The sequence below is a fragment of the Fukomys damarensis genome, unplaced genomic scaffold (genome assembly GCF_012274545.1).
Source record: "Fukomys damarensis isolate Sample0158 unplaced genomic scaffold, DMR_v1.0_HiC HiC_scaffold_3, whole genome shotgun sequence".
NCBI lineage: Eukaryota > Metazoa > Chordata > Mammalia > Rodentia > Bathyergidae > Fukomys > Fukomys damarensis.
The window spans coordinates 21,521,836-21,542,401 of NW_022900915.1; the positions used below are offsets into that span (position 1 = coordinate 21,521,836).

Consider the following 20,566-nt stretch of genomic DNA (forward strand, 5'->3'; position numbering starts at 1 on the left):
AATTTATTAGTCGGACAATCCAAAAACCATTATACAATATTTTCAGGTTTTTTACTAGTGATTAAGCCACCAGTACTTACATTTAATGTTCACAAAGTAAAAACCTCTAATGAATTTTTGACAAACTGGCTCTTATTTTTTCACCAGAACAAAGGCTTATGAAAAATGGTCAACCACAAAATATCACTGGCAAGGACTCATGTAAAATAGAAAACTTTTAAATACATTTGAAATACATTAACTTATTAAAGCTGAACTTATTAAAATTTCTATAAATATCACACCAAATAAAAATATTTAGTATGATCACTCTAATAACTACAATGTATTCTATCACAAAACAATGATATGCTCCTTTAAACTACTAAACAAATCAAAACCATCAATAAAAGTTAAAACAAGGCAAAAAAATGAGATTTAACACTCTGTTCACATGAAAATTTAGCATACAAGCCATTCCTTAATAATTAAAGGTAGATTATTTGGCTGAATTTAGTTTCATGTTGTTGTTCAAGAGAACTAGAAAGAGTTTTTCCCAGATCTGGCTAATGAAATATATTCATCCTTGTTACTTGGTTAACAAAATTACTGTCTTTAAATTTTATTTTATGTCTAAGGAAACAAACAGATGTTTAAGATCTATTGATTCATGATCAGCTCTGGAATATAATCTCAGTAGATCACCAACCATGCTGAATGACTACATATTGGGAAATACTTTGCTTGAGGCATTTTTTTTTTCAAACTAATTACGCCTCTTTAAAGCTTTAGAGACGAAGCATTCTTAAGGAAATTCAAAATAACGACATTCTGTAAAGAAATGTCATTAACCATGTTTCAAACAACCATCAGAATGAATCTACTGTGCTTAGAAGTAGTTATATCATTTTCCCCAATAAAGGAACCAACTTGGGATCTAGGCCTTAAAGATATGTTTGCCCCCACCCAACAACAACAAAAATCTGTAAAAGAATTAGAAATATTTCTTTTTTAATATAAAATGGAGTACTACACAGCCTTAAGAATGAGAAACTAGAGACAATTATAGCTAAATGGATGCACATTGACACCACACTTTTAAATGAAATAGATAGGACACACGTGTAAATATCAAATAGTTTCTCTGGTGTGAGAAACAAAGTATAAACAAGGATAAAAATGTAGAACAGATAATGTGAAATAGGAAGATAAGGCCCGAAGGGGAAGGCAAAGTGGGAAGGTGAGGAGAAAGGAAAAGAATAAATATGAGAAAAGGAAAAAAACAGAAACAAAGTCTTTGTAAATAAAGAGGGGTAGAAGAGTACAAGGCAGGGAGGGGAATGGAAAAAAAGATAAGAACCAAGATATATCTTGTAAAGGTACAAATTCCCAATGATGAATGTCATCATATTGTATACCTAAAATGTACCAATAAACAAGCAATTACAAAAAGAAGAGTTCTTTGGAACATGTACCTAAGTGACCATGATCATTACGTTGTTAAATACATTAACAAAGTAAATCTGGAATACTAAATCCTATGGACTTGAGTTCATGGCACCATCCAGTGACATTTCTCAGTATATCTAGATGTTTTCTAATTGTAATGTGTTCTCATCAAACTAAAAGACCTTCTGAATGAATACAGTTCAGTTATAGAAGTAACTCTTTCAACCTAAATTTGTTGCTAAACATTAGCTGAACCTGCAGAATAAAAGCCACATTCTCCAAAACCTGATACCATAAATACGTCACAGTGTATTAAAGAGTCCCAATTCCACTGAGTTAAAGCCATGAGTCAATATTTACATCCCACTAACAAAGATGCAGACTGCAGTGGGCACTAAAAACTATGGCAGAGCATTTCCTAAATGCTTTCTTAGAATGTGTAAAGCTGTTCTGTTTAAAACAAGCAAAACAAAATAAGCATAGTAAAGTAAGTATGAGAAACACTGAGTTAAAATTTTAAATGTTTTTTTTCGGGGGGGTACATTTCATCAATAAAGCGTTTCTCAAAGCCTCTAACTTCCTATCATGCACTTACCCCATCAATATCTAACACACTTCATGGGGAATAAATCACCAGGGAATCAGTTTGCTAGTTTGCTTGTCACTGCGGTTGTTTACACAGATGGCATCACGTCTGTCACCAATAGTTTGATGTGTATTTTAGAACCCTCAGGCTTATTATTGTCCAGTTTTACCTACCACAATTAAACACAATTTAGGAATAACTGGCAGAATTCCAAACCTGAACTCCTTACCACTGCTTCTCCCATTCTACAGAAGCCCCAATAACTAATTTATGCTGAATGTCCATTTTTTCATGCCTAATTAGAATTAACCTCCAAATATGCCGTGATGCATTCTTTTTATCCAGTTTATAGCTATGTGCACATTCAGTTCACTGTTCAAAGTATACTTCTCAAAGAGGCCCCCTAGGACAGCAGGAGAAAACACCACAAGGTAATGAATCCTCTCTGACATGGAGGAGCTGTCATATTTGACTTAGTGACCTGCAGATTTATTTCACATGACATAAAAATGAGCAGGATAGGATTTATTTGCAGCCAAATGCAATTACTAACTCATACACTTGTTCTAAGACATTTCTGCCAATGTCTGAATGAACAGTAGCCAATAGTCCAAGTATAAGAGAACAGCCAACGTTAGCTGCCTGTTTATAATTCTCTAACCTGTGTTTGGAAATTTCCTCCTTAAAATGTCTGTGCTAATGAAGCAGTAATTGTTTATGACTTTTCCAGTGAAGTGTGTGAAGTACGTGCAAAGCACATTTACAAATGTCAAGTACAATTTGAGAATTACTATATCTTTTCTTTCTCTCAACATGCAATTCTGTATGGAGCTGTTTTTATAAGCTAAAAGCAATACAAAACATTCTGAAGAACTAACGATAGGCCTCCCATAAAGGCCATGAGACAGAAAAATGTTCTGTAGAAAAATTTAATGACTTGTACCAAAATCTCTTTATATGGCAGCCAGAGAAAGCAAACAGGCAGGGTAAGAGAATGACTTCTCCATATTCTATGCCCTGGTCTGATTCTAAGAAGTCTACTACTAAACTTACAACAAATCAGAAGTGCAGGAACACCAGAAAGAAAAAAAAATGAGTAAGTTGACTTGAGTTTTCCACCTCAGCCCAACATAACCTCAAAAGATACAACATAGTGAGGAACTTTTTTCTGCCACAAGAAAACTGAAGATATTCAACATACTAACCTGAATATATTTCTGAAGGAGTCAACTAATGAAACTTGAAGAATGTCTTTTCTCCTCGTTTCTCTCAAAAACTAGTAAAATATTACAACTGAAAATTTAACACAACTAAAAATTTAACACACTTAATATCCAGTTGTGGGTCCATTTTCTAATGCTTATTTTATATGCTCTATACTTTTCTCATACAGGAGCAAATTATGATAAAGCAACCCACTTTTTAAAAGGTATATACTATTTCATAAAACTATAAAATATAATATATATACACTAGTTTTCTATATTTCAATGATTTTAAAATACAATGGTATGCCATTTTTGGTAGAATGAGGAGGTAATTGTTTATGACAAAGAACATTAGAAGAATGTTTCTGAAGAATATTGTTTATGAAGAAACAATAGTCAAAACTTCTCCTATACAGGAATTGTTTTATTGTTTCTTAAATTCTTAAATATAGGTATAGGCGTGTTTCTACTCCTCACTTATCTGACAGCTCTTCAGCTGGTTGAAGACAGCCTTAAGGACCAATATCCAAGTCATTTTCTTCTTATTCCCATTTGCTTATGTCATCCATAATGACACACTCTTTAGGTCCTTTGCTTTCCTGGTTATGCTTCCTTCTTTCTTATTCTTTTCTGTCAACGTCCTTCTAAAACTAAGGCAAGAATCAAAGAACAACTGGATATGAAATCAGATGAAATTAAATTTCTGTACAAGGAGGTGGAACTCTTTATCCCCTAGACTTTAACCTTAATTCATAATTTATCTGATGCCAAAATTTTCCTTGAGAAAATAACCCTAATTACCATACTGTACTCAAAAAATAAAGCTCAGCCTTATAATGTTTTACTACTCTATTTGAATAAAGATGTTTCAAAAGATTTCTTGAAAAATGCTGTAAAAATTGATCATTATTATGTTCTGATCATGAATTAACAGCTTAATCTCAAGATATAATAATATGACTCAAAATTTTAAAACAATTTGTAAATACTACTTTCGCATAATTACATTACCTGGTACCATAATCCACAACTACCCAATCTTTTGCAGTTCCTGTGATAGCATCATGATGTTGAAACAATCCCAAATTCCTTCTTGCTTCTGTCAGTGCTGTGTAATATGGTGATGAAAGAAATTTATGTATCTTGTATTTCTGAGCTTGTTTCAGGGCGAAATAGTAAAGAATTTCAGCAGCCCTGGTTGCATAAAACAGTCATTAAGTTTTGTTTCAAAACCAATCTTTCAGCTTATAATCTAAAATGACACCAATATTTTGAAAATACTGTATAGCTTTTAAACAATCCAAAATTTCCATACCAATGATTTATACAAAAGATACTGGTTCTGATAATTTCTACAAAACTACCAAAGTTATTTATCTAATGTATTAAAGTTATCAATCACTGAAGAACATCACGTTTGCACTGATATTAGGTGGGTATCTTATTTGCTAATGATCATGGAAAGAAGCCAGAATCTATGAGCAGCAAGACATATATCTACATCTATATATCTGTATCTATCTATAAATATATCACAGTAAAAAAATGAATAAAGCAATAATAATAATAGTAAGTGAGTAAGTACGTGGGTCTGTCCTCTTTGTTCTCCAAGATCAACAGAAACATGCAGGCTAGGACATCACCAGAACCCATTTCCTCTCACAGCTGCACATTGGGAGGACAGATGCCTGGGAAACGCATGACCTTAAGAAGGGCATGTCGAGAGGACAGAAGACAGGCAGAAGATGATGGCCAAAGAGCGGCTAAGGGACAAGCACCAGTATCGGTTTTGAATGACATGCAACAAATATAGAGTTTATTTAAAAAATGGTAATAGGATATTATTTTTATTTACTTTAAAGAAAAAAACTTTAGACTAATAATAGCATTGGGATTAAGAATTATAGGTGCTTATGATTTCTACTTTTTATGATTTTCATCAGCAAAGATGGTTCTAGACCGGTTTCTTAAGAAAGAAACATGGCTGAACAAAGCAAAGAGTAAAGAAAAGGTCTACGTGCCAAACATGTCAAGGACAAAGAAGAGAAAGTTAAGGTAGCTTGCAATATATCAAGATTCAGGGGCAAGGGAGATACTGAAAGTTTTTTTTTATGAAAAGTGATGAATGAACTCCTCTAAAGTGCAGAAATAATGACAGACAGTAATAATCTCTACTTCCAAAATTTTAGCCCTTCCAAAAATGACAGAATGAGAACTGATGGGTTAAAATTAAGTAAACTACGCATATGTCCAAATAACATCGATTACAAATATTCCTGGTTTTGAAAAAATAGATACATATATTTAGATGTCACATAATCAACAACAGATTTTTGTTTATACAACAAATTTTTATATAATGAATTTTTCTTTATACTTTTTTATCTATATTTTACAAACAAGGAAGAAATATTACTAATTTCAGACAAAATTATTTTCAAGTAAATTGATACATCTGAAAATTCAAAACTACTGTATTTTATTGATTTGTTTTGCTTCACAGTAGAATTTTCAAAATATATTTCTAGCATAAACCTCTATGCCTTAAATATATCCAACAAATTGAAATATTCACAACTCTTTGTAAAACTAAAACTGCTCACTAGTTCAGTAGTCTAAATCTTGACATTATTTAGTACCTATTCTACTTTATCATGGAAAGTTTAGAATAAAAAAACAGATATTTGATCATTTTATGCAGGGTTTTCTATAATTTATGTAAGGACACTATTTTATTACAAATACAGTCAGATATATCTCTCTTTCATAGCTCAACAGTCGAAGGTCAGGCTTTTGAAACAATATTAATGGAGGCACAAGAGTAACAATAATAAAAGCACAAACTATTATACTGAGCACAACTCTTGAAGAAATTCCTAATCTTTATAAAAAGCTTTTCTGAAATAGAATCCACAAGTTTATAAAAGAGGGTATGATCTAATTTGTTTTTTAGTACCAACATTCATCACGAAAATGAATTATTCAGTTGGATTATAAACAGAAAGTGCTGGGAGGCCCTGTAGCAATACAGCCCGACATAAAAATTAGACTCAGTTACTTAAAGTTGTAACCCCCAATATGGTAACCAAAAGCCACACACGGCTACCAACAGTTCAATTATTTAAAATTAGATGAAATTAAAAATTTAGTTCCTCAGTCACACTGGTCGCATTTCAAGTATTCAGTAGTCTCATGTGGTCGCAGTTAACACTGGTCATGTTTCAAGGGCACGACAGCCACAGTTATGATGCTAGACAGAGATAAAATAGAACCTATCACTGGAGAGGGTCCGATTAGACAGTGATTGAAGTTGTAATGTAGAGTGCTGTTTTAACGTTTTATATTTTCTATTGACTTCTACTTTCTCTGAGTCAGTTTAGGTTTTTCAGCCAATCGCTCTGCCTGCCCCATCAATTCTCATCGCTTTCAAATCTTGCTCTTCTAAGCAGAAAAATCATACCTGAAATGTGTTTTAAATAAATAAGAACAGAGATGAAGGCTTCATTCTCCTACTTATAAAACACATTAAGTTTAGAGTGTGTAACTGGAGCCCACCTTTGGCTGCTGAGTGGCCCTATTTGCTTCTTTGAGACTCTCCTACATGTCCAACCATGTCAGCCTGACAGATTACTGTCACATGATGGTACCACTGAATATTAATATTAATATTAGTAATACAGGTAAATCAATTAGGAAAATATAAAACACAGAATACAACTCCAAGAAAATCTAATTAAACTGCTTCTCCTTCGCTCTAGAACAAAAGCAGTAATCTGATTATCCTTTGAAGACATATTTCTGATTTCATTAAATTTCACAATTACATGAAGTGCATCATAATGCTACCTCAATTATGTATATTATGCGGAACTCTACAAAAGGGCTACAATAACATTAACAGAAGTGAATAAAGAAATCCAACTATCCAGAGATAAATCTACCTTAAATGAGATTCCATGATCCTATCCATTCGTTTGTAAAAGGGTCTAGATGTAAAGTAGCCACTCCAGTAATGATCATCTCGGTCAGCGTATGTGAAAAAATCTCCACTCACAACAGGGAACATCGACTGGCCATGCCTCCTCTCAGCTGCATCTGCTTTATCCAATGCATCAAAATAGTCTGATAAGGTTCCAAACTGTATCTAGTGAAAAAATGTTTGAAGTTATACTTCAATTTCCACCATAAAAATGTTCGTTTATTACACTAAAAAGTTAATAAACATGTAAGTGAAAAGTTAACAATAAATAATACATGCTTCCAAGTTAAGATGAAAACAGAGCTTTAATTTTACAAAACTCAAAAGCAGGGAGTGCGTGTGTGACACCATTGATTCTTTTACCTGTATCAAGTCCCAAATTTAGCTAAAAACATCTGTACACCTAAGCACTAAGAACTATGTAGATCTACAAATGTATGGATATGAAAACTCCTTCCATTAACTTTAAAGTTCAGAAGTATTAAAGGATCCAAGATGGAAAACTCCAGATAAATGAAAGATGGAAGAAGGAGCAAAAATAAAAAGACACTTATTTTAAGCAAATGTCCAGAAGAACAGAGCACCTTTGTTAACTATAATGTACCTATCATATCCTCCCTGACCCCCATCTTCCCGGTGTGAGTTCTTAGAAAAAAGAGTGCCTTTAAGTCATTTAAAAATTGGACCCTTTTCTACACTGAGCAAAAGTAAAACATTCAGAATGACAAGAACGACAAGGTTGAATGCTCAAATGAACAGTCTTCGTGACTAATAATTTAAACAGCCAGTTCATAAATCCATTTTTATGAGTCCAAACTATTCTGAGAATCAAAAAAGAAACACCATATCAGATTTTGTAAAGATACTGAAAGACACTATTTTAAAAATAGATTCCTCAACATGTTCTTTAATAGACAGAAATAATGATTTTATTTCTTTCTTACATATATAAAGAGTGCACAAGAGAGCACAGTCATTTTGATTCTATACAGCAATTGCATGGGTTTAAACCCTATCTATTGCCACTTTACCCAGGTGGAGTTTTGAGTATATTATAATAATGCTTCTGTGTTACAGCAAATGGCATCTATGTAAAAAGCAATTTTATCATTATTCACAGAGCATACAATTTTCATGATGGCCCAACATTTGTAAAGACGTTAACTATACTCAAACTGAACCACAGATTCAAAGCAATCCCAATCAAAATCTCAACCTTTTGTTCTTTTGTTTTCTAGTAAAAATTAAATGTTAGCATAAATTTATACAGAACTACAAAGGACTAAGAATAACCAGGGTAATCTTGATAAGGAAAATAGTGATTAAGACAGTATGAGATTAGTCAAACAGACAAATATCAACGAAAAGAAGAAAGTCTAGACACAGACCAATACAAATGTAGTTTTGCTCAAGGTTAAGGACAAAGTGATAACTGAAACACAGACAGGAAATTATGGTCTTTTCAGTACATGTACATCCTTAGGGGCAAAAAATATATCTTTATCCTCAATCTCTCTTGAGTCAAGCACTCCATTCCAGCACACACGTGTAAATACTGAACAGTTTCTCTGGTATGAGAAACTGAAAGTGTAAATGAGGATGAAAATGTAGAATAGGTAATGTTAAATAGGGAAAAGAGGTCCAAAGGGGAGGGGAAAGGAGAAGTGAGATAGGTTGGGGAAAGGAATAAATATGAAAAAAGGAAAAAAGTGGAAACAAAATCTTCATAAATAAGGAGATGTGGAAGGGGTTGAGGGAGGGAGTCGAATGGGGAAAAATGTAAGAACCAAGATATATCATATAAAGGTACAAATTCCCAAAGATGAATAGCATCATATTGTAGAACTAAAATGTACCAACAAACAATAAAAAATAAAAATTTTTAAAAGACCTAAATGATGATGGTAAAACAAAAAAGCTTCTAGAAAATAACTTCATAAGAAATACTTTGTTTTCTTTTTCTCATTTTGTTTTGCTTTGTGATGCTAGCGATGGAACCCATGGCCTTACAGATGGCAGGCAAGCGCTTCACAACTACAAAGCTATGCTCCGAGCAAGACATGAATCTTTGTGATGAGGTAAACAAAAATATGTATACAAACAACAAGCAGCAACCAAGAAGAAAAATAGTTGTAACAAATTTAATTAAAATTAAGAATTTCTGCTCATCAAAAACAGCACTGAGTGAAAACACAGAGTCCATAGCAGGGAAAATATTTGCATAACTTTTATCTGAAGAAAGACTCAATCCAAAATGTATAAAAGAACTATAAACAGTAAGGAAAAGACAGACAACCCAAATTAATTTTAAAAATCATCACAAGATTTAAATAGGCACTTCACAAAAGAGAATACTCAAATGGCAGTAAACTTAGGCGAAGACTCACAGCCTCATTAAGCCCCAGGAAAACACAAAATAAAACCACCAAATCTATCAAAAGGATAAAAATGAAAGAAAAGAAATCTGACAACACAACGTCTGAGTAAGGACTTACAGCAATTAAAACTGTCATAAAATGCAACAACTGATGTACTCGAATATTGTTTGGCATCATCTACTGAAATTAAACGTGAACATAGGCAATGATCCAAAAATTCTGTCCCATTTCATACCCACATAAACTTAACATGTGACCGTAACATGCCTATTATATTCAAGCAGTTTTATTTATAATAAACAAAAACTAGAAGCACCCTAAATGCCTAACAATAACAGAATAAACTGTGGTACTCTCGTCAAAGGGATCGCAAACACACTATATGGCATTGAAAACATAGAGTTTGAATAAAACATACAAACATAGTGTGAAACAAAAAAGCCAGACACAGAAAAGTACACACATAGGATTCCCTTTATATAAAACTCAAGATCGGGCCATGGGTTTAGCTCAGTGGTGCTGCTCCCTGCCTCCCAAGTTCGATTCCCGTACCCCCCCAAAAATAAAATAAAACTCAAGATCAAGTGATGGAAGTGAAAGTCTCCGCTACTTTTGAAGGAGGTGATGGTAGCTAAAAGGAGATCTGAGGGGCTTTTCCAGGTACTATGGATGCTCTCAGTTTGCTCAGAAAAGTGAAAAAATTATCTGTCCACTTAAAGTTTGCATACTTATGTATGTGATACTTTAAAAAATAGTTACAAGAGGGTCAGGGATTTAGTTCAGTGGTGCTGCTGCCTGCCTCGCAAGTGCAAGGTCACAAGTTCAATCCTCAGTACCAAGAAAAAAAAAAAAGTTTCAGGGGCCAGGGATATAGCTCAGTGGCACAGTGCCTACCTGCTAAGTGTGAGGTCCTGAGCTCGATCCCCAGTACCAAAAAAAATTTTTTTCAAAAATTGTTTTAGTTGGCAATCAGAGGAAGATATAGTAATAAAATCAGCATCTAATTCTTCAATTAATTAGGAGACCAGACTCCAAATATATTCTTCTAAGATGTATTTGCAATAAGATAGCCACATCTATACCACATCTTATGATCACATATTCACAATTAAGTTTCATCTTTCAGGGAGAATACAGAAGTGACTCAGAGTCCCTAATCTCAGAGTTCACAATCAGGTAGAAATTTAGTTATAAATATCTTGAATAAACTTCGTATTTTATTCAAGCTTATCTGAGATTGAATAAAAATGAATTCTTACTACAAATACTTTGGTCATTATCAGTCTTGTAACATCCTACACAGGAACACCACTTCCTTACTCCACTACAATCACGTATCATCTACTGTCAGAAAGGTTAATACATGAACATAACAAATACATTGAAAAATTTTCTCATATGGAATCTGTAAGATTTTTTAAAAAATCTTAAACAACACTGACAAAACGCAAAATATGTCTTGTTTTAAATCTTGACTCAAATTTGCTTTTATGCGATCAGGAAAAGTTGATACTATCTAGCTCTATGATATTATCAAATTATCAGAATTTTTATGATACAATATGATTATAGTTTTAAACAGAATCTGTATCATCTACAGACACATACTGAAGTAGTCACAGATGTAACTACATAAAATCTGAGATTTTCACTGAAGTGATCCTAAGAGAGAAGAGACAGAAATGGACACAGCTGAGAAAAGAGAGGCCCTGAGTTGGTGGATGCTGGAGCAGAGCCAGGGATATGAAGAGGATGCTATTTGTGCAATTCTCAGAACATTTAAATTTTCCACAGGGTAAAAAAAAAAAGAAATTAAAGTTAAAAATAATAATCAAAAAATGATTGAGATTTTCACTGAAGTGATCCTAAGAGAGAAGAGACAGAAATGGACACAGCTGAGAAAAGAGAGGCCCTGAGTTGGTGGATGCTGGAGCAGAGCCAGGGATATGAAGAGGATGCTATTTGTGCAATTCTCAGAACATTTAAATTTTCCACAGGGTAAAAAAAAAAAGAAATTAAAGTTAAAAATAATAATCACAAAAAATGATTAATTTTAGGAGTAATTGCACTTAAGAAAAATGCCAATTCATTCTCTGGACACAGGACATTTGTAAAATTCATGACATCTTCATCTACAAATGCCAGTCACACTATTAAATCACAAGGATGCAATTCTCAGAGAAAAACTATTAATAAACTTCCAGTGCTGGCAGAAAAACAGGACATCCCTGAAAAATGAAAACCACAATTTAATAGGTACACATTTTCAATTTCAAAGAAGTAATACCTTTCAATCCTCCAGAAATGATAGCAGAGGGTCAACTCTACAAATGGAACTACACTATATGCTTATTTTCCTCTTAAAGAATTATACTTTTACACAAAAATTACATATTCTAAGACAGTCTGAAGTACAGAACAAAGGAACTAAAGATACTGTGTTATTGCCTCACTTAATAAGGAAGGTTTAACTTCAGATACAATGTCAGAGAGAAGTATTTCCTTATTACCTTTACATTAAACTGAGTCTGAGAATTCATATAATTAAAAAGCTGCTCATAATTCCTGAACTGTAAATCCCATTCTGAGTATTCACTGTAGCGAAAATCATCTCCAAGTGGGGCCAGAACAACTTTTGTACGGAAAAGTTTTGACTTCTTTCGGTACTGATCTAGAAGCAACTGAGCCCTACAAAAGACAGAAAATATGAATTACATTAAGAAAAGGCAATAGCACAATTTAAAAAGGAACTATCCAAATTCTAAAGTGTATTATATTAAAAGAAAGCATTGTACATGCTATCTACATTTTTTTTTTTTTTTCTGAGTTGCCTGGATTACACTGACATTAGGGAAGCAGTTTTTACCATTGATTTTCTTTTCTTTTTTTTTTTCTTTTATTGAGTTTATCGGTACATTTTAGGTATGCAGTACAATTCTGTTCATTATTGGGATCTTGGACCTTTACATGACAGGTCTTGGTTCTCATTTTTTTCCCCTTGTCCCTGCCCTCCCTTCATCCCCTCCTCCCCTTCCCATTTACAGACACTTTATTTCCACTTTTTCGTTTTGTCATATTTTTTTCTTTTCCCTTATTACCTTTCCTTTACCCTTCCCATTTTCCTTACAACTTTAGCCCTTTTCTGCATTTTAGATTAATGTGATTTATAAGGGAGTTTTTAAAAGCTATCATATATTATCCATTAAAATACTCATAAATTCTTATCATTGGAAAAGCCCACAGTTTTCCAACAGATTATCCACAGAGAAATAAGGTTGCAACCAATTTTGGTATATAATTCTTAGGGAGCCAGTGCCTTCCTAAAGCCCAGACATAGCAACTGGATTCCAGATAGCCCATGTTTTGAAACAATAAGGATTTTCAACTATATCAATTTTGAAATTTGATTTTAGTATTTCTTTCTCTAATTTAAACTAAAATTTTAATAGCCTGGTTACATATATGAAAAAATGTGTGCTGAACAAGACCAAAAGGCACAAATCTTAACCTGTAATGTTTTATAGAAACAGTACTTCCTCTTAGGAAGAACAACCATTCACTAAATCACGCCATCAACAATCTGATTTGGCACAGTGTCCTTTTCAAATACCCATCACCAGATAATGCTTGTAAGTTAAATAAGCTATTTTGATTTCTACCTCCTTGGGCTTAACCCATGACTCAAAGAATCAGCCAAATATAATGTGCTTATGTGATGGATACCTTTCATACTTCATATTCTAGTTTTCTTAAGGAGAAGAAAGAAAAGAAGAGGAGGAGGAGAAAAAGGAGGGTGAGGAAGGGCAGGAGGAGGAGAAGAAAATAAATCTACCAGAAAATACACCATCTGAAGAAGTCTGAAAGTAAATACAAACTAAAAAGGAAAGATCTGTGAAAATGAAGTCAAACAAGCAAATAAATACCAAGTAATTCACACTGCTTATAAAGTCAAAGCTTGAGAAATTAAGTGTTTAAGTAACAATCATGTTTGTTACCTAATATTCCAATTTTCACTTTAAGGTTCATCCAAAAGTAAATTTCAATTCACAATGTTAAAAGTTATGAAAGTAACTCAAAGAACATCAATAATATGGAGACATTAAAAAAAAACAAATTGAGAATTTAATGTACTTTTTAAATTTATTCTGAGACTGCTCTATAAATACATACATTAAATTTTAGCAATAATTTATTAGCTTGAGAGTAAAATATAAGAAGTGTTCTTATATAATATGTAATGCTAAGTTTTCTGAGATTAGCATTTACCACAGTACTGTATTTAATATTCACTAATTTACTAACATTTCACCTTTACCAAAAATTATGTTATATACTTTTAATAAAAAACATACAGATTAACCATAAAGTATTAAGATCAAAAGAAATTAGTTTTTAAAAAATCAAAAATATCAACTACAGATGAAAGATACACTGTGACTGAGCACCCGAGTAGATTTCTGAGTCAGCAAGAATTAAAAAAAAGTTTTACTATTAGGTATACCACAGCTTGTATATACATGTGTTCCATGCATACAAGGAATAAAAGTATAAACATTAATTTAAAACCTGGATACTACCCTAATTCTCAAGCTCCTGTCCAGTATCAATATTGGGAAAGCCAAGCAACCACCTTATATCACCTGCGATGTAACAGCTGCTCAAAAATAAATGGTATATAATCGAATGATAAATGAACTGACCGATATTACATTTCAAGGCATGTAACAATTTTTCCTTGAAAAAACTCTTCCAGATAAGAAAGGTTAACTTTAAGAACAATAACAAATACTTAAAACATCTAATTATCTAGTATTCAAAGGAAAAAGCAAACTTCTGTAACAGTGATGGTGAACCTTTTAGATGAGTGCCCAAACTGCAACCCAAGACCCATTCACTGCCATGTGCCAACACTGCAGTTAAACCTGAACAGTGAGGGTTTAACTTGAAAAGAACAGCTCATTTATTAAGATGTTTTGTCTTAAAAGAAAAACAAATCAAATATGTGCCATAGTTCACCACTACTGCTCTAGACCAAAAATAAACAATGAAGAATAGTATTTCCTTATCTACAAAGTTGAAGAACCTGCCGTGCTGAAAATATCCAAAGATGCCATCTATTTACTTCACAGTTAAATCTCATTTTCTTTAGGGAATTAAAAAGATGAAAGCTATCACTAAGCTGGAAAGACTGTGTTTGATCTCCATTCATCATCAAGCCAAAAAAGATGAATCAACTAGCAGAGTAAAGATTTTAAGAGTTACTAGATGCTAAACAAAATCTACACAAGAATTGTACGGATCATTATCCATATGCTCCCAGGTTCCTGAAGCCATGTTCACAATCCCTGGAGCTAAGCCCAAGGTATGTTCTGGAAAGCCAGCTATGTTTGAAAGCTTACATGATCCAACAAAGGGATTACACAAAATGGCTTCTCTTCCAATAATACACCTCAAATGATACCATCAGTAGCACCCAAGAGGGTCACAAAGAGAATACCCAAAGGAAACATCTGTCTAACCTTAAAGTGGTTTCCTATCCCTGACCACCTGAGCAGAAAGAGGAGTAGCATACTTATCTGTAAATACAAACACTGTTTGCTCAAGTAGATAGGTCAGGGACCTCTCCACACACCCCTTTCCTTTTCACCACACCTTCTACCACATAATATACTGGGTTATTGTCTTAACTTGGCTACCCAACCCTAAAACAGGCTGCTCAGACTTCCTAAATTGTTCTCACAATGAAACCAGGTACAGCCTTGGTCTTGGGACACTTGTGCAAAACAAAACCAGACTTTGATAAAATAACTTCATGATTTCAAGGTTACCTTCCTAAAACATCTTTGCGTCTGCCACAATGAGAAGCTCACACAAGAACATTTTCTTTATGACCACAAGGACTTAATGAATCTCACTTCCTTTCTCACGTGCACATTTTGAAAAATAACTTTTTTAATACAAAGACTTGATAGTGTAGAGATATCTACTTAAACAGCTATATTATATTCCTAGAATGGGGCTAGGGATTTAGCTCCGTGGTTTGGTTGCCTGTCTCACAAGTGCAAGGTCCCAAAATATATTCCTAGTAGTTGAGAGTTTTTAATATTACAACACAATGATTTATTTTAATGTATTCCATACCACTAATTTTTCAGGGAAGAAATTAAACTCTAGAAGCAACAAAATCGGAAAATATAGGTAACTTGGTTCAATGAGACACTTTCTTCATTAGCACAATTTTCATCTAACGAAATGAACCTTTCTTTTGATTTTTATTTAAATGTATTTACATATAAATATTTCTAATTAAAGTTTTCTGCGAGTCAAAAACATCAGAAAGATGCAAGGATATGTAGTCATCAGAGCTGGACCACATTCATTATCACTAAAATTGTTACTGAGGCAACAGATAATTACACGCTTTATGGGTTCCATTTCAATAAATGTGTTTTTGCAGTTGAGTTGCTTTTCTTACCAATTTGTACAATGGGGACCAGAAGTTTTATTATCAACAAAAGTATATGAAGTCAATCAAACACAGTAGAAATTTTTTGAATGAGGGCAAAAGAGATGGTAATAATAGCTTATTATAGGTTAGCTTTTATATATTGATCTACTATTGTTCATTTTCCATTAAATTATAACACATAAAAGGTATAGTCAAGGCTCTGGCACTTTTAAGTTTCCTTAGATCTAGTTTGAATGAATACCTTAAACAAGGATAATGTTGGCTGCTAAAGCCCATTTATTCAACCTTTCAGCAATGCACACTTTGCTCGTGATGTTGCCTTATGAAATACATTATTTTCATACCTGCTGTGGACATTTCCAGGAGATATTGCTTCTGGAAGGATTCCCCAGGGACAACCAAATCTGCCCCCAGGAAGCCTTTTAAAATCAAACTGGCAGCATATTTTAGGATCAGGCCCACAAGTATGAGGGATGTCATAACTGTAGAAGGGCATCATGTGGCAAAAAATATCGGTGACAGATCCCAGATCTAAAATAAAGAACCAACAGACACACTTGCATTTATGAAATTTTTTCCCAAAACTGTTTAAAATGGCATTACTATATACATATATTATGCAAGCTCTACCCTAATTGGTCAGCCTCTCTTAACTACCATATGTATACTCCAGGAGTTTTTAACAACTGCCAGTTAGAAGGAAGAATACACCTCTCAGCCTGTATAGACCTATTCTACCTGAATACCAGGGACAAAAGAGCCTCTTCATGAACCAGTAGCTGCTGACCTGAAAGGAAACCTCTTGAGCAGAAGTAAAATTTATAGCTGCGTCATCCAAAATCAACGTCCAACCCTGTCGGCCAGCTCTTGCCACATCTGCTCCCATCGGAGGCAACAGGACATACTAAGAGGGCATTATATTAGATGTAGAGGCCGAGTGAGAGGATGAGAGGAAAAGGGGGAAGTGAAAGAACAAAAGAACAAGAGTGGGGGGGTGTGAAAACACTGGACAAATACCTCCTGTGCTTATTATCACTGAGGAGAGGACAGGAAGCACAGTACAGGAAAGACCACAGTCTCTCCTGACGTTCACCAAGCATGAGACAATGGAACTTTTCAGCAGAAAGGCACACAGGAAAAACAAAGTAATTTTTGCAAACAAAAAAGATATGGAAAGCAAGAAGAAATTACTAATGGAGAAGAACTGTTTTTACTTAAAACCCCAATGTCAGCATGTGTTCAGACCACTGACCAGGAAAAGTGCGATGTTTACCCCAAAGTAAAAATGGAGGGCTTAACTAGCAGATAAAAGTAGTTATGCTGAGCTGTATGCCCCTCACTTTTATGCATGGATTTCCAATTTCTAGCAACGGGTATATATTGTTTTTATAACTGAAAGAAAAAAAGCAACATTTACATTTTTAAAAGTGAAAATAACTGCTTCATTAAGTACCTGAACACACAAACAAGCTCAACTTAATTTGAAAACATCTTTCAAAAGGCAATGTGTTCAAATCTATCAGATAAGTGCTAGCATTTTCTAGTTTTAATCACTTAATTAAAATAATTACCACCTGTGTTGCAAATGTTGCCCCTGTTAAAACCTGTATAAACCTATATAAAACCTATACTGTCGCTTATCTCACAGAGGTACATTCACAGGGGTTAACACCTTGCATGCTGGTCACCAAATGTTTGCTGCCTGCATAAAGGTTGCCACAAGTACCAGAACTTCCCCTTTTTCCTATGGATCAGGACACGCCCAACAACTTACTACCTTTCCGAAAACCAAACTTAGCAGCTCACTTCTACATTTACTTTCATCTATGGTATTTAGTTGTATATGTATTTTATCAATTTTATCAAATTAGACTGTAACTTCCTTATGGTTAAGGAAGTTTTCTATATTTCTCCGTAGTGCAGTATTAAATATATAAACAAACTCAACAATTTCTTACTGATATTTATGGGCAATATGAATGCAGACAATTGTTTAAGCTGGGGTTCAAATTAACAATCCTCTGTTTTCTAAACTATGTCCCTTTGCATTTAATCAAACTATGCAGGATGAGTCCCCACCCCCTACATATTCTTTCCTTCCCTACAGGTTTAATTTTCCAGAATAAAAAACTGTATAACTAATTGCTTTTCTAAATTCAAAAACAGAACCACATAAGGAAACGGTGTAGATTTAGAAACACTTAAGAGATAAAGATTATTCAGAATAGCCAGTATGATGTAATTCAGTAATTTCTCAACAATATTTCAGCAACAAAATCCTTTTGCAGATGAAGTGAGAATTCAGTGCCAGGAAGTTAGAAACGGTGTACCACTGGGATCAAAGCTCTGCTATCCACTCCCTGCCTGTCTTTTGGCAAATGGCTTCACATCTTTAACCTTCCATTTCTTCATCATAAAAAAGGGATATTAACAGAACTCATTTAAAGGACAGTTACAGAGGCTAAATGAGCAAGTGGATAAAAGTATATAACATAACTCATGGCCCATCATAAGGCTCAAAACAAGCACAAATAAACACACATAAAAACATAAGCATAAAATATAAGGCGTTCTAATAAAATGGACATTGGGAAATACAAAAGTCTAAATCTTGTTTCCTCTTCCTCAACAAAGATCTACATAGAGGTTTGTCCCTGGAGCAGCTTTGTGCACAAAGAACACAGAATACAAACAGGATCCAGACAATATGAGGTCTCTTGCAGGAAGATAGGATTAAGGTCTCCAAGAGTAATTCTTCCAAGATGTCAAAAGAAGACAGGCAAAAAGAAAGAACAGTGTCCGAATTCCAGATTAATGACTGGATATCAGTTCAGTTTCAATGCAGGTTCAAATATGTAATTAAAACGTGTTCTGTAAACTACAATTAATTGAAAGTGTTACTAGCACAATACCAACAGCTTAGATTAACTTACTTCCTATAGGCATGAAAAGGTTCTATAATATTCTGTAGAAAAGTGTATCACCGTTTAAAAGAATTTTGACACAAATACATTGGAAAATAAATGCAGTGTAAGAGTACTTTAGGTAAGCTAATATTCAAGACTGACACTGAATAAAAGCCATGATGGCCGAAGTTTAAAACATATGTGAAATAATATCTAGGTCAAACGGGATCTTCAGCTTTCATCAAGCCCTACATACCCCAATTCTGTCTCCAATAAAACTCCAACGTTTTATGCAATGCAAAGTGTTTTTTAACTGCATAATGTACTCTCTGGATAAGCATGTGTGAAAATCCAGCACGTTTCAGAAGATAAGCCATTGTTGGTGAATGTCCAAAAGGATCAATGGACCAACCAGACCTAGGCTTCACTCCTGTTGATAAAGAAAATAAGCATTATTTTTTAAAGTGACAAATAAAAAGTCGTAACACATTCAGATCCATTAGAGTTCCATGATCTTCTGTATTCCAAGATAAAGGATTTGTTCAGCATCACTCTTTGCCAAATACTCCAAGCAGGACTCCCTGAAGAGGAGATTCTCCCCCTGAATGTCCACCAAGGCAGAGAACTCTCACTGAAAATAACCAGTTGGAGTAGAGCAAGCACTCTAACATCTCATAGCTATTACACAGCCACTGCATTAACTGGACATGGGGAAACCGAAAGGACCAAGTCCCTGCCCCCAAGCATCTCCCAGCCCCATCATCTGTGAAGTTGGATAAACAAGTAACTCCTAGTTCAGTCATTGCAACCCATATTTCCCAATGCCAACATCAAGGATGTTTCAGTCTGTGTTTTTCCACCCTGCAATGGTTCTAAATTATCTTATTATATGGTGGTAGAATTGACCAAAGACACTGATTATCAGATTTCAATAAATTTTAAGACATTTTGATACTGGTGCTTTCACTCTTCCTAAGAGGGGGTAAATGGAAACATTCACATCTGATACGCCAATTATAAAAGCCATCAACTAAAGATATTTTATAGAAGATAACATGTAAAATAAAAAACAAATGCACAGGTTAATGAGATAAGATTATTTATCTTGCACTTACAAATCATTTTTAGTTATTCAGGATTCTCACATGAGGTTTCTATTTACAACATGAAGTCTACATTTTTTTATTCAAACACTTGTTTCGCATCTTCCAAACATTTAAGACTATGAGGCCCTATGATTAAAAACAGGAGTTAACCCCGATCTTCACTCCAGTTGCAGCCTCTGTGCATCAAATAAAATCCAAAGTAATACAAAAAAAGAATCAGAGAAAAGAACTCTGAAGAATACTTAAAGATCAACATACAGATGGGAAATGAAAGAAGGAGACTGAGGAGGAAAAGCGAGAACCCACCCAAGACCAATAGTATATGATTAAAACTCAAAAAGATTATGTCTTAAAACTAAAAGAACTGGCCACATTAGATTTGTACATTTCACAAATATACTTTCAAAATTTGTTAAGAGATACTGAATCTAGGGCCAGGGATTTAGCTCAGTGGTTCTACAATCTCATCTGCCTGACAAGCACAAGGACCCAAGTTCAAGCCCCGG

General features: G+C 34.0%; 1 protein-coding gene across 1 annotated transcript in view; it reads right to left on the reverse strand.

Annotated features, from left to right (window-relative positions):
- The window catches only part of Man2a1 (mannosidase alpha class 2A member 1), a 175,779-nt gene that overhangs the window by 85,796 nt on the left and 69,417 nt on the right, over positions 1–20,566 (reverse strand). The window contains exons 6-10 of the mRNA XM_010632228.2: positions 19,211–19,384; positions 16,393–16,579; positions 12,090–12,267; positions 7,164–7,366; positions 4,234–4,416 (exon numbers count right to left, since the gene is read on the reverse strand). Coding sequence (XP_010630530.1) covers positions 4,234–4,416; positions 7,164–7,366; positions 12,090–12,267; positions 16,393–16,579; positions 19,211–19,384 — 925 coding nt within the window. The remainder of the gene's footprint in view (positions 1–4,233; positions 4,417–7,163; positions 7,367–12,089; positions 12,268–16,392; positions 16,580–19,210; positions 19,385–20,566) is intronic.